At 34.1% G+C, this 14,269-nt stretch overlaps 2 protein-coding genes and 1 long non-coding RNA gene across 4 annotated transcripts; 1 reads left to right on the plus strand and 2 right to left on the minus strand.

Moving 5' to 3' along the window:
• Window positions 1-672: 672 nt before the first annotated feature.
• On the minus strand, window positions 673-2,432 carry LOC108828409 (uncharacterized). 2 transcript variants are annotated; one of them, XM_018602097.2, is made up of 4 exons: window positions 2,132-2,432; window positions 1,678-1,951; window positions 1,310-1,409; window positions 673-1,094 (listed from the first exon to the last, which is right to left on the minus strand). In XM_018602097.2, the coding sequence occupies exons 2-4, from the start codon at window positions 1,689-1,691 to the stop codon at window positions 843-845; spliced, it is 366 nt and encodes a 121-aa protein (XP_018457599.1). In that variant the 5' UTR covers window positions 1,692-1,951; window positions 2,132-2,432; the 3' UTR covers window positions 673-842. The 2 variants fall into 2 exon arrangements, with proteins under 2 accessions (XP_018457599.1, XP_056850598.1); XM_056994618.1 differs by lacking the exon at window positions 2,132-2,432 and having other exon boundaries at window positions 1,678-2,118.
• A 140-nt stretch (window positions 2,433-2,572) lies between these two features.
• Window positions 2,573-4,572, minus strand: LOC108828408 (probable fructokinase-7). The gene is made up of 7 exons (XM_018602096.2): window positions 4,414-4,572; window positions 3,945-4,150; window positions 3,665-3,877; window positions 3,389-3,586; window positions 3,179-3,319; window positions 2,983-3,099; window positions 2,573-2,907 (listed from the first exon to the last, which is right to left on the minus strand). Exons 1-7 carry the CDS (start codon window positions 4,433-4,435, stop codon window positions 2,773-2,775), a joined length of 1,032 nt encoding a protein of 343 aa, XP_018457598.2. The 5' UTR covers window positions 4,436-4,572; the 3' UTR covers window positions 2,573-2,772.
• A 1,651-nt stretch (window positions 4,573-6,223) lies between these two features.
• LOC130499973 (uncharacterized) lies at window positions 6,224-7,673 on the plus strand. The gene is made up of 4 exons (XR_008938839.1): window positions 6,224-6,357; window positions 6,429-6,466; window positions 6,794-6,833; window positions 7,520-7,673. It is a non-coding gene; the product is annotated as an uncharacterized LOC130499973 (long non-coding RNA).
• Window positions 7,674-14,269: the final 6,596 nt, after the last annotated feature.

Genomic DNA, 14,269 nt, shown 5'->3' on the forward strand with positions numbered 1-14,269 from the left:
ATTGCATCAAATCCACAAAAATCCATCGTACTTTCTCATGAGATTTAAAAAAGCATGCAATGGAATAAAAAGGTAGTAGTTATAGAAGATCAGACATATTATAAATGAAACCATTATTGCATATGAGATGAAGACATGAGTAGAAGAACTTATAGAAGATCAGACATATTATAAATGAAACCATTATTGCATATGAGATGAAGACATGAGTAGAAGAAATTAATAGAGACAAAGACACATTCATGTTTTTTAACAACAAAACAAAAACTTGTTAATACTAGAAAACAAAGTTTTTGAGTGGACTGGGTCTCACTTATGGACTCCCCTGACACAGATCGGTCACAGTTTCCCTTATTCCTAGAGAAAACACTATTATTTGATAATTGATATACAGAGGAAGAGAAGGAACGCATTTAAGTAGTATTCACTGTTACTCTTTTGACCCATTTTATTCATCAATCTAACATCAGTTCCAGCAGTTATCTCTGTCAGGTTTCTATTCATATCTACACAACTTCATTTAAATTCAAATATTATGGCTACTAGTCATATGAAACATACCATTAGGTTCACCATCAATCAAACCCCAGTCTAAACATTTTAGACTGTTCTCAAATCAACAACAGAACATTAGAGACCTAAAATCAAGATGATGATTAAAGAAGCCAAGTATGATTGAATGACTTTTTCCTTTCAGTAACACATGAGTAAATGAGAAAGGTCTCAGTAGCTACAGGAAGCTACATGTCCATGGATGGTAAAAGAAGAATGAGAAATTACATGGTAACAATATATGCGATAGGAAAAGGCACCTTTTCGGATGTATATAATATTTCAACGTTTTAAGTTCTACCATCGACATCGAGTCCAGCACCTGTCCAACCTCCTCTGCCTTTGTTCATGATTCCAATTCCTCTTCCCCTACCTTGAATCTGCGGTTTCTTTCTCGATTTTGATTCTCCTTCAACTGTTGCTGGTCTATGTTCTTTACCTCCCTCCTCTTCCTTCGCTTCAGTTTTTTCCGGGGGAGTCTGATTAGCATTGGCTGCTGGTGGAGAGCTGTCTAGTACAGATTTAGGCTCTGGTTCATGGGCCTAATATGATGGAACACAGTCAGAAATATTTAACATCTTTCATGCATCTACCTATAGCCAAGCAATTCGAACTGATACGCATGCACCGTTTGCGAAGAAGTAGCCAAGGTTAGCAACATATTCATACAGGAACTGGCCAGTTCTTCTATTCTAAGAATAAGTTGCATTATGAGAAACAAATGGGATGTAAACTAGAAGGAGAGATTGCTGCTAACTTGCTGAATAGAAGTAGATGATCGATTCGGATTCAGTGCCTCTAGTCTTCTTTTCAGTTCCTCTAAGTCTGGCGTACTGCGTATTGCTGCTTTCTTGTACCTGTGATTACAATTTATTTACAGAAGGACAGAAAACCGGTTATTTTCGGAAGTAAGCATGATTTACGAGGCCTATGATAACTGAAATATCAATTCATATAACTTGGGTTTATTACTATAGAGCATCATCAAAGCTATGACTGTTAAATATCTATTTCTACTATAGAGCACACAAAGAGGCAACAGAAAAGCTCGCAGCAACCTAAAACAAACTCCATTATGTCAAGATATAAAACGTTGAGAAACATAAATGAAAAGAAGAGAAAAACCTTTCTGGCTTCATCTTCTCTCAACTTTGCAGCATGGATCCTCTCAGTAGAGAGTTCAATTTTCTTTCTCAAGTGTTCCAGTGCTTAAGATGATCCAACGACAACAAAAAAAAAAAAGGAAAAACGAAGAAATCAACCAGGTGTTCCATCCAAGATGCAAAGGAATAAGAAGTGAAACTTGGGGGTAGAGCTGCTTTCTTAGGAGCAGCAGTGAGTTTCATTTCCAAATTCCCTTTCCACATCTCTTATCTTTGACTAATTCTCCTCAATGTATCTAAAGTATCAAAGAAAGCAAACTAACAGTAAGTTTCATCTTCTCAATGAGCTGAATAAACAACAAGTAGTACATTCAGCATCCATGTTCCAAAGAAGAGATTTTAAGAGGCGAGGCTATCATCATTTCACTCTCTAACCAAATCAATCAAACATATTAGAGAAACAAACAACTGCTTACTTCTTCAGCTGAAGCTGCTCTTCCTCGATTATCTGGTTTCCAAAGGAAAAGAAAAATCATCAGATCGAGAGTAAATGGTAGGATCACCTTCTCTGTGTAGGCAATAACAGGAGCTTCTCTTGCAAGTCCATCGAGACCTATCTCTACCTTCAGTTTTGGATCCCAAGCCATCCTTCTTCTTCTTCCTCGTAATCAATTTCATTCACATTATTCGCTCTCCGGCGAGACAAGTTCGTTAAGTTTTAACCCAAGACTCAACGTTCCGTTTTTAACGCCGTTATAAATGATATACCCCAGCTTCATTCCCACTTCCCGAAATATCAAATTTTGACTTCAATATATTTATTTTTACGGGGGGGGGGGGCTACTCACGTTCTGACTAGTAGTTCGCTTAGGTATATACGCCAATGAGTTATGTTCAGAAAACGAAACGGCAAGCAGTTTAAAACTAAAATATCCTTACTCCGCAACAATAAACGACAAGCAGTTTAAAACCAAATCAAAACTCCAGAAGATCAACACACACACACACACAACATTCTCGAGTTCCTACAAATTGGGAAAAAAGAGAGAAAAAACAAACAAAGAAAGATACAGGGAATGGAACTGAGTTCACTCAAAAAGAGACTTTATGAGCATTTTCAGGAGCGAGAAGATTTGACAAGTTCTTGAACAGCATCCATGGTGGGCATCGCTGGAATCGCTCCTCTCTCTGTTACAGTAATGGCTCCACAAGCGTTTGCGAATAGAAGCGCCTCTCTTAGCTTCTTCTCATCCTGCACCATTTCCCAAACGTGTTACCTACCTTAGTTTACAAGCCATAGAAGGAAAAAAATGAAAGAGATACGTACAGTGAGAAGAGTGAGATCAGAAGCTAAGCTGTTCAAAAGACCGCTCACGAATGCATCTCCTGCACCTGTTGTGTCAACCGCTTTCACTTTCACTCCACCAACTCTACCTTTAAACGCCTACAAGATCACAAAAGCTACACCATAATAATAATATCTACAGCCTGAGTGTGTTATGTAAATGATTAGACAAGCAAACCTTAGTGTAGTATCTACACCCATTAGGTCCTTCTGAAACAACAAGAAGCTTAAGGTTTGGATGAAACAGCTTTTGCAACACAACTTCATCACTGTAAGGATCATCTCCACCAGTCAGGAATGTAATCTCATCCTCACTGATCTGAAAAAAATTCCCAGACAAAGACTTAGTAATGATGATCTGAACTTGGGAGGGAGAGCATCATCATACCTTTATAACATCTGCTAGATGCCAGATACTCATGATCTCTTTCCTTGCAGCTTCCTCTGATGGCCACAATGGTAACCTCAAGTTTGGGTCATACGACAAGAGACTCCCTGCGGCTTTAGCGATTTTCATGGCTGCGAGATGAGTCGATCGGCAAGGTTCCTTGATCAAACTGATTGATCCGTAATGAAAGATCTTGGCCTGTGAGAAGCCACTGGAGTTAGTGTGTCCCCCTCATCGTTACAAAAAAAGAGAAACATTAAATGAATCTTTAATTACCTTTTGGATTAAGTTCTTGTCAAGCTCAGACTCCGTGAGAAGCATATCAGCACTCGGGTGTCTGAAGAACAGAAACTCCCTCTCTCCATCACCTCTTAGCGTAACAAAGGCGAGAGCAGTACGTGCTTTGTGGTCGAATCTCATCCCAGAGTTATCCACGTTGTTCAGCCTTAGAATCTCAGCTAACATTTTTCCAAACTCATCATCACCAACCTACAACGAAGATTTAGAAGTTTAAACAACGAGAGAAGCCATTTGGTTGATGGATTAATCATCAAACCTTTCCAATGAAAGCAGAGGAGCCACCGAGTCTAGAGACACCAACAGCAACATTAGCAGGTGCACCTCCTGGAGCTTTCTTGAAAGCTGGTGCTTCAGCGAGCGAAACACCTCCCACCGTTGGCACAAAATCGATCAACATTTCACCGAAACAGACCACGAGAGTCTCTGAACGTCCTGTGTCGATCGTTAGTTTCTTGAGATGACCTGTTATCAGAAACAATGCATAGTTCAAATTCTATAGATCAAATGAAACACAAGGCAAGATTACAGAGACATAACCCAAGAAAACAGAGATCTATAGAAGCATAACCCAAGAACAGAGATTTCATCAAAGATCAAAGCTTTATGGAGACACAATCAAACCCAGAAACTTAAAATGAAAACCCAGTTCGAATCCAGCTGGATAAAGATCATTCGACGGCGTTAGATCAAGAATGGTGCATGAACAAAAAAGATCTCAAACGAACCTGACATGGCGTTCTCACACATGATCTTCAGATTCGAAAGACAGAAAGGGAAACAGAGGGATCTACGAGGAAAACAGAGAGAGAGAGGAGGAGATTTGAAAATTCGTGTGCTTTTGTTTCCGGTAATTGTTAGTAGAGATGAAGAGACGAAGTTGGTTATGTATTAGTATATAATAATGACGTCACCACATTTGTGAATATTCCTGTCTAATAACCAAAAATATATTTTTTATACAGAAAATCACTTTTACAGTCCGTGTGACGACGGTGTGTATGTGTGTGAGTGAGTGAGAAAATTAATGTGGACCGACAAAAATAGATTTAAAAAGTTAAATCCTTTTCGTAAATAGAAAGGACATGAATGTTAATTATTTGCTGCGTGTTCTCCAAGTGAAACTTAAAATTCTTAATAGCCTGCCTAATGCGGTATTATTTCTATATTTAAATTATAAGATAGATGTTTTAACCTTTTGTATTTAAATGATTAACTTATAAAATTTCAATTAATATTAATCTATATGCATTTTATAAAGTGAGTCTATAATAAATATTTAGATGATAAATAATTAAATTATGTATTAATAATATGTGTAAACAGATAATGGTGTTTATGTATTTATTGAAAAAAAAAAAATTAGTAAATAGATAATTATCATAATTTGATATGTATGAAATAGTCAAACCATCAATTTTAAAAAAATATAGATGGAGTATATTTTATTGATTTGAATATTTTATAAGACGGTTATGTTAATAGGCTATAATTATAGGGAAAATTGCTAAAAACAACCTAAATATTGAAGTCAAATGCATTAGTGTACCTCAATTTCAGTCAAATGCAGAACCAACCTAAATGGAAGATGAAAATACCATTTAGTCCTTATGAACAAACAAAAAAACGGAGGGGTATTTACGTTTCTATTCTTTTGGAAGTCTACATGTAGAAGAATGAAGTCTACATATTTTTAGACCTCCAGCGAAGTCTAATTTGTAGACTTGATGTGTAGTCTACACCAAAATTTTATCTAATATTTTATTTTAAAATTGTTTAAAAATAATTATTGTGATAGATTTTAACTAATCATTAATATAATGGATAGTATGAAGTAAATATATTAAAATTTTATATAACTGAACAATTTTAAAGAATATATACTAAATTGGTAACCATATGTTAAACAATGTTCATAGTTTAGAAACAAAAGGTTCTAACATGTTATGTCTCTTAGTGGTAGATTTTTAGGGTTAGACTTTAGATTTTGATTTTTTTTTGTTTTATTGACTTAAATGTGCTTATTAATGTTTTGTAGTTTATATTTTGTGTAATTTTGATATTTGATACAGTAAAGGAAACTTTTTGATTATCAAACAAACTATTTAGGGTTTGAGATTTGTGGTTTAGGGTTTCGTAGATCTACAATAAAGTCTATAATGCTAGAGACGTCGTTTTCAGTCTACATTTTTAAATTTTGTTAACAAAATTTTATTATTTTAAATTAAATTGAGTTTTAAGAATAAAATGTGAAATCACATACTATAACTATTAAATAAAAAATAAAATTAAAGTTCAGTAAATTTTATGTTAAAATTATTAAAACAATAATGAATTAACAACAATAATAAAATTATCATTGTAGACATTCAATAAGGTCTACTACGTTACAATAAAACCTACTTTTAATTTTTAATTTTAGTAGACTTCAAAAGAAGTCTACAATGTCGGCAATCTTTTAACCTAGTTACATTTATGTCTCCATATATAAATGAAATTTACACAATCTCTCTCTAAAATGGCTGCAAAACTCTCTTACTTCTCTCTAAAACTCTCTCCCTTCTCTCTAAACTCTCTCATTTCTCTCTAAAATCCTCTCATGTTTTTCTCACAAAGTTATGTTGTCATTTTAGGTATTATGATTCATGGTTTTCATATTCTCCTTTAAAAATGTAAGTTTTAGATCTATAGACTTTAAATGTGTATTTTTTATGTTATTTATTTCTCACATATCTTTTTGCAGGTATTACCATTGATGGTTTTCATCTCCTCCTCTAAAATGTAAGTTTAGATCTATAGATTTTAAATGTGTATTTATAAGTTTATAATCAAATAAAGTTATAGATCAAACTCTGTGCATTTACTTTTATACTATTTTATCTGATAAATTTTATTTTAAATTATTTTCAGATTTAAAACTGTTTTTCATATTTCAAAATGTATAGATTTTTTCAGATCTGAAAATTATCTGACAGTGTAGACTTTAAATGAAGTCTGCTTATAAAGTTAACTAAACCACACATTTTAAGTAGACTTCACGGGAAGTCTACCAAAATATGACTTTAGTCTTTTTTCTTATGCTTTTTTAATATTTATCTTATTTTGCAGGTATTTTCTTCCATGGTTGTTATCTCCTCCTCCAAAAGATGTAAGAATTACATTTATAGATTTTAAATATTTATTTCTGTAATTATATTTAAATAAAGTTACATATTAAAACTCTATGTCTTTAGTCTATTACTATTTTCATATAAATTATATTTTCTAAAGCTTTTAGATTTAAACTTATTTGATATTTTTAATATATACATTTTTCAGATTTAGATTTTTTTCTATATGGTAGACTTCAAATGAAGTCTATCTAAAAGTCAGGGCTAGTAGACTTCACTTGAAGTCTAATAGCCTTGATTTTTAAGTAGATTTCATTAAAAACTCACTCAAATATTATTTTAATTTTATTTTATTTCTCATAAAGTTATTTTATTTTGCAAATATTCTCTTCCAAAATTTTCAAATCATCTTCCTAAAAATGTAAGATTTACATTTATTCATTATAAATATATTTTGTGTTTATATTGAACTAAATTTATAGATTCATATTTTATTTTTTTTCTTTGATACAAGGTTGACAAAAAAATAGTTTTTGAAATATCTTTAGAAAAAAAAAATCAAATTTCTAAATGTACAATTTTGGATCTGAAAGTTTTCCGTTAGTGTAGACTTCAACTAAAGTCTACTGAACAATAAACTTTAAGTAGATTTAATAAAAAGTCTACTAAAATATGATTTATTTTTGTATCTTATTTTTTCTCATAATTTTATCTTACTTTGCAGGTACTTTTTCCAAGATTTTATTTGAGGCATCAAGATTATGAAAAATCAAACACAGTCAAATAAATTCCTTTGTAATATTTTCTCATAATAAAATATTCATTTTTTAATAATTTTGGATGCATAATCAATAAAAATTGTATTCACTTTTAGTTTTGTTTCACTTGTATGATAGTATTAATTTGTTGTTAGATATTGGTTTTTTACAAGAACTAATCAACCAAACAAGTGAAACCACCATGAGGTAAAACAATAACTAACACACATGTGAGTAGAAGAAAATCTAAACAAAAATTTCAAGAAATTTTAAGAGTAAAACTAATCACAAATTTTTGCAAAAAAAATTCAAGTGTATAATTATAACACATTAACTTTTGAAATTCATCCAAAACCATTAAAATTTACTAACACACACTGTAACATAACTATATAATAAAAATATATGATGATTAATACACAAATGCACTTCTAATAGAATTTATGACGTAGACTTCAAATTGTAATCTACATTCTTAAATTTAGAAAGACGTCTACACTTGTTATCTAACATATATCCAAACCAAAAATTTGTAGTGTACTTAGTTTTGACTTGATACACAAAGGCGTACAAAGTGTGTATTAGATAACTCAATCAAATTCTGCACTTTTCGATCATTCGTGACATGCATAAGTTCACCATGTGTATAACCATCATATATACAGAACATTCTCCCAACTCCAACAAAGAGCCTTTCTCCACTCATTCTCTGTATACTGCCGGTAATTGAGTCATTGTCTCCAAAAAAATACAAGTTTACATAATTAACGAATAAATATTTCATGTTTCATAAAACTATAAACGTAGACATACAAATATGTCTACAATTAACACCTAACAACATTGTAAAATCAAAAGTACTATAATTTCATAATTACAACTGTTTTTCTTTTTAAAATCACTCAAACCCATTAGGGTTAACTAACACACATTTTCAAACAAATGTCTTAGTTTGTAACATATTGTAACACACACTTTCAACGATTATTAAAGAAAACTTCAAACCCACGCTGCATATGTTTGAAAGAAAAAAAACATTGTTACCCAATAATCGTTGAAAGTGTGTGTTACAAATCACTCAACACACTTAACCAATATGTTTTTAGTCTAGATCATAATCTTCTTGTACCATTTGAAGAAGTTCAACATGTGTACAACCATCTTTCAAAGGGAACATTCTCCGTCCCTTCTTTTTATTGACCACAAACTCCCACAATGAGCCTTTCTCCACCCATTCTCCGTATACGGCCGGTAATTGAGTCATTTCCTGCAAAAGAATATAAATTTACGCAATTAGCGAATAAATATTAATGTAGACTTACAATTATGTCTACAGTTAACACCTAACAACATTGTGAAATCAAAAGTATTATAATTTCATAACTACAACAGTTTTTCTTTTCAAAATCACTCCAACCTATTAGGATTAACTAACACACACTTTCAAACAAAAAAATCTAGAATAAACTTTATGAATAATACATAAATTCAGTTTTAATTTTTTTTCCTACGTAGACTTTTCAATCAGTCTACGACAGTGTAGATGTTCGTGTCAGTCTACAACAACGTAGACGTCCCTGTCAGTCTACAACAATGTAGACGTCCCTGTCAGTCTACTTTTGGGTTAGTTTTTGCAATTGAAAATTTTACGGGTTACTTTTTTTATTTGACCAGAAACTCATCCAAGTTTTGACTTTATACATTTAGACTTCCGTTTTAGTCTACCACATTGAAAATGTTAGTTTGACCAGAATTCACCTAAGTTTTGACTTTCGAAGGTAGATTTCATATGTAGTCTACATGTTTCGTAGACTTCGAATAAGATCTAGCTTCAAAACCCATAGGTTGGTTTTGCAATTGACCATTGTTTGACTTTCGAATGTAGATTTCATATGTAGTCTACAGATTTGTAGACTTCGCATAAGTTCTAACTCTAAAACCCATGAGTTGGTTTTGCATTTGACCAAAATAAATATGTAGACTTCAAGAACAGTCTATATTTTTTTGTGAAAAATGCGTAGACTGCATTGGAAGTCTACAATTTAAAAAATATTTATTTTGTTTAAAAACATTTTAGTCAAATACAATACTAACCTATTCAACGAAGTCAATGTTTTGGTCAAATGCAAAACTGACCTTAAGTAGACTTCATTGGCAGACTACATTTCGTAGACTTCCTTTGAAGTCTACTTAAGAAAGTCAAAAGTTCGGTCAAATGTAAAACCAACCTCTTTTTCGTAGCCGTCTTGGTAGGTCTACGTAGATTTTTGTTTTTGTAGTCAAAGGTAAGGATGTAGACTGCTGGGGAAGTCTGCGTTCTAAAAAAAAGTTAAAAAAGTCAATTGCGAAACTGACTTGTTCGTTGACAAATAGACGGAATCGTACGTCTACACATTGGTGTAGACATATAAAGCAGTCTACCATCGCGACACAGACTGAAAAAGTGGTGAAAACCATGTAAACAGTTACCTTTTTCCGGTGTGAACCTCGATTCCGACCCTTTCAACCGTCCAAACTCATAAACCGAGCAAAAGAAAGCATCTTTGACGATTTACTAATGAAGAAACTCGAAAATGTGAAATTTGTGGGATGAAAATGAAAGTTGTGAGAGTTTTTTAGATAGAAATGTAGAAGAAATGAAAGATTTGTTGAGTTAGAGAAAGGAAAAAGTGGTTAAAATTGAGTTATTGAGCTTTTATGAGCTCAAACATGGTGGTTCAATGGTGGTTGCAAAATTGAAGATGATGGCATTGTTGTAAATAAGAAAAGATGCTTAGGGTGTAGTTGGTTTTTACTCATTTTCGATTTAAAAAAAAAAAAAAAAATAATGGCAGTTTTGTAAATATTTTGAAAACATAAGGATGGTTTGGAAAATTCATAGGTGAATAGTAATGAGAAAAAAAAAGGGGTTGGTTTTGCATTTGACTTCAATTCTTAGGTCTATCCTGAAAAAAAACCCATAATTATAGGACAATTCTATTAAATAACCATTTTTAAGTATTTATCACAAAATAGTCCTCAAAAATAAAATGACTCATTTTTGTTTTGAAAAATTTAATTTTAATTTTTTATTTTTAAAAATTTGAAAACATTCCTAAAACCTCACTCCCCTTTAACTTTAAACTCTAAATCTTAGATTAATTAACCCAAGGATAATAAATTCATATTTAATTTTCAATAAAATCTTTTTTGATCATTTTTTTCTTTAGAAAATAATTTTTTTGAAAATAAACTAAAAAGATTATCTAAGGGAATTTCTCATAAAAATTATATACACTGAAAGGGTGAAAAGTGCGTGTTTAATGTGGCATGAAACATGTTTTGGATGTTTTTCTATTTTCCCGCGAACTCCGATCATAAAGGAGTAAACCTCGATCTTTGAATGATATAATACAAACTTACGTTCCTGATTTCTCTTTGTAGTTGTTGTCATGTCTTTTGTGTTAATTGGGTATGTTTCTTATTAACTTTCATGAAATCGTATGAGTGGACAATTTTGCAACATATAGTTACATGTTGATGGTTGTTTTATTAAACTAATAGCAACGAAAGCAATTGAAGGGGACAATACCTTTATTTCTTAAACTTGAAAAACGCCTGCCAGAGTTGACTTGCTGCAAAGAGGCGAAGTAGGTGTGACTGGGTGAGTGTAAGCTTGATTCCGGTTTATCTCTGTCTAATACGGTTTACTTACCTGTAATTAACCGGTTGCGATAGAAAAAACAATTTTGCAGGATATAATTACGTTGATGATAGTTGTTCTATTGAATTAAAGGAAATTTTCCAAAGTAGAATTAAATTCACCATCTTTGTCCCTATATTATAAAATCAACATTATTTTGTATCTATAGTATAAATTTTTCCATAATACAAAACTGACATTTGATTAACCAAATAAATACATTTTAAAAGTGTTTAAATATTAGAAATTAATTAAAAATTAATTAAAAGTATATATAAAATATAATTTTAATTCGATATTTTAGAATATATGAATAAAAATAATATATTCAATATTTTTAATTAATATAAAATTTTTTGATATAAAAATTATATAAATAAATACATTAATAAAATAAATAAACATATTAATAAAAATTTAAGTAACATAAAGAGTACACAAAAAGTTAAATGTTTTTATATAAATTTTACATTTAAATTTACAAACAGATATTTCAAAATATATAGACTAAAAATTTTTAGTCGATATTCAACAATTTTAATGTATATTAACTATTGGGGGATTTGCCAAATATGACTCAAAACTTGAGCCTAAATGTAAAACTATACCCAAACAGCGATGGCAACTCATCTGACGGCGATGGCGACTCATCTGACGGCGAATCGAGAGGCTCCCCCACGGCGGATCCGGCTCAGTCAGGAGGGGAAATCGGAAGGGAGAATCTATCTCTGAGCGCAGAGAAGGCGCTGGTGGAAGGAACTTCTGGTGATGGTGAAGGGCAATCGAGTGGTATTGTGGATGCTGTTCAGGTCGCGAATGGTGGAGGGCAATCGAGTGGCGTTGTGGAAGATGCTCAGGTCGCAAATGGTAGCTCCGTCTGGGCAAGGAAGAAGCAGATTGCGAGTAACCCCGAGGCAACCTTTGACGTTGTTGACGGTATCGCTAATCTGAAGATTCCAGATGAGATCTTTGACGAGGCAGAGCTCCTTTGGAAAAGTTTCGTTGTGGGCTATTTTATTGGAGATGCACCTCACATCGGACCGGTTCACGCTACTGTCAACCGTATCTGGTCTTCTCCGAAGGCGGGCACAAAAATCGATGTTCAGTTCATTGAAAAAAACACAGTTTTGTTTCGGATTGAGAATCCTTAGATGAGAGAGTGGGTGCTCAAGAGAAAGTATTGGCACATTGCGGACACTCCTCTCGTGGTTAATGTCTGGTCTCCGGAATCTGCACACTGCAGCCGCCGGACCTTACTGCTATGCCGTTGTGGGTGGACTTGAAGGGTGTCCCCAACAATCTCTACTCACATAAGGGTTTGAAGTGTCTGTCGAAAGCAGTGGGTACTTTTGTCAAGCTTCACCCCAGTACGGAGAAATGTGTGAGACTTGACATGGCTCGAGCTCTGATTGAAGTTAATCTGCATAAGCCTCTGGTAGAAAAAATTTCTTTCCTCAAAAAGGTGGGCGTTCTTCAGGAGGTTGAAGTCAGTTTCCCTTGGCTGCCTCCACGCTGCAACATATGTCGCAAATGGGGTCAGAAGGGGCAGGAATGCTTGAGTAAAGAGATACAGATTTTGCAGAATAAGGAAGGGGAAGTGGAGCCTGCGAACTTCGCAGCCATGCCTTGTGCTGCAGAAGGAACTTCATCAAAGAAAGGAACCGAGAAACAAGTTGGTAATGTGATAGAGAATCTCATCAAGGAGTTAGAAATTCTATCTCCTACTATAGCAGCAAGAGAAGAGGTCAACATGAGCTCTGTCTCTGAAGGTATCAAGCTCAGCGAGCCCACCTCAAAGGCGTTCCACACTGATCTCAGTGGAGAATGGGAAAATGGAACATGAAGAATGCAACTGGCTAATGCTGGTGATAAGGATCAAATAGTTGTATCTCCTTCCCGGTTCAGTCCACTTCAAATAATTGATGAAGAGGAGGAGGAAGAAATTGAGGAGGAGACAGGAAAAGAAATTGAGGAGGGAGAGATACAAGAGAGTAAGACAGAAGGAAAGAAGAAGCAGTCAGAGGCAGGGACAAACAGAGGTAATAAGCAGTCTAGCTCAGCTATGAAACAGACGCGTGGGAAAGCTGTGCGAGCTAAAGACCTGATTTTTAGTGGTAAGCAGGGAACCTCGAAAAAGACTTCCGTTAGGAAGTTATGACGAACTTCTTTGCATGGAACATACGTGGCTTCAACCTACCACGCAAGCACTGAACACTTAGAAACTGGATCCAAGCTGAGAAGCCCCTATTCGGGTGTCTTTTGGAAACAAGAGTGCAAGAAGGAAATCATCATCGGTGTATGATTTCAGCTATGCCAAACTGGAACTCCCTTACGAACTATGCTTGTCATCCCTTGGGCAGGATATGGGTCTGTTGGAGTGATCAGGTTATAGTAACTCAGCTGCATATGAGTGCACATGTAATAACATGTGCTATTCAGATTCCAATCACTGGCGAACAGTTCATATGCTCGGCGGTCTACGCTTTCAACACAGCAGCAGACAGAACTCAGTTGTGGGAAGAATTGAAAGGTGCGCAAGCGGCTTATGACCATCTAAACCTACCGTGGATCTGGATAGGAGACTTCAACGAAACTCTGGCTTCGACTGAACACTCCCGGGCTCTTGACTATAGAAGTGATCAATCAGGTATGAGAAGCTTTCAGCAAGCTGTCACCGACTGTTCAGTACTGGATATGCCTTACACAGGCGCCTTCTTTACATGGTGGAACAAAAGAGTGGAGGATCCTATAGGCAAGAAGCTGGACAGGGCACTAATCAATCAGAGTTGGCTGAATCGATACCTTCAATCATCAGCACACTTTGAGGCAGGTGGAATATCTGACCACGCACGCTGTCATATTCGTCTGGCGGGTGTTCTGAATGAAGCAAGGAAGCCTTTTCGATTCTTCAACTACTTAGCAGAACACAAAGATTTCCTACCTACCATAAAGGAAGTTTGGGATACTACTGATGTTCTTTTTTATTCCAGGTCAGCGCTATCAAAGCTTCATCAGAAGTTGAAGCTTCTCAAAT

Source organism: Raphanus sativus, chromosome 9 (genome assembly GCF_000801105.2).
Source record: "Raphanus sativus cultivar WK10039 chromosome 9, ASM80110v3, whole genome shotgun sequence".
NCBI classification, from domain to species: Eukaryota; Viridiplantae; Streptophyta; class Magnoliopsida; order Brassicales; family Brassicaceae; genus Raphanus; species Raphanus sativus.

Coding starts and splice junctions, on each gene's coding strand:
- LOC108828409 (XM_018602097.2), bottom strand. Junction 1,095..1,309: donor CATCTACTTCTATTCAGCAA/GTTAGCAGCAAT, acceptor CCATCATATTAG/GCCCATGAACCAGAGCCTAA.
- LOC108828408 (XM_018602096.2), bottom strand. CDS start 4,435: ATGTGTGAGAACGCCATGTCAG. Junction 4,151..4,413: donor GTGTGAGAACGCCATGTCAG/GTTCGTTTGAGA, acceptor TTCTGATAACAG/GTCATCTCAAGAAACTAACG. Junction 3,587..3,664: donor ACAAGAACTTAATCCAAAAG/GTAATTAAAGAT, acceptor GGCTTCTCACAG/GCCAAGATCTTTCATTACGG.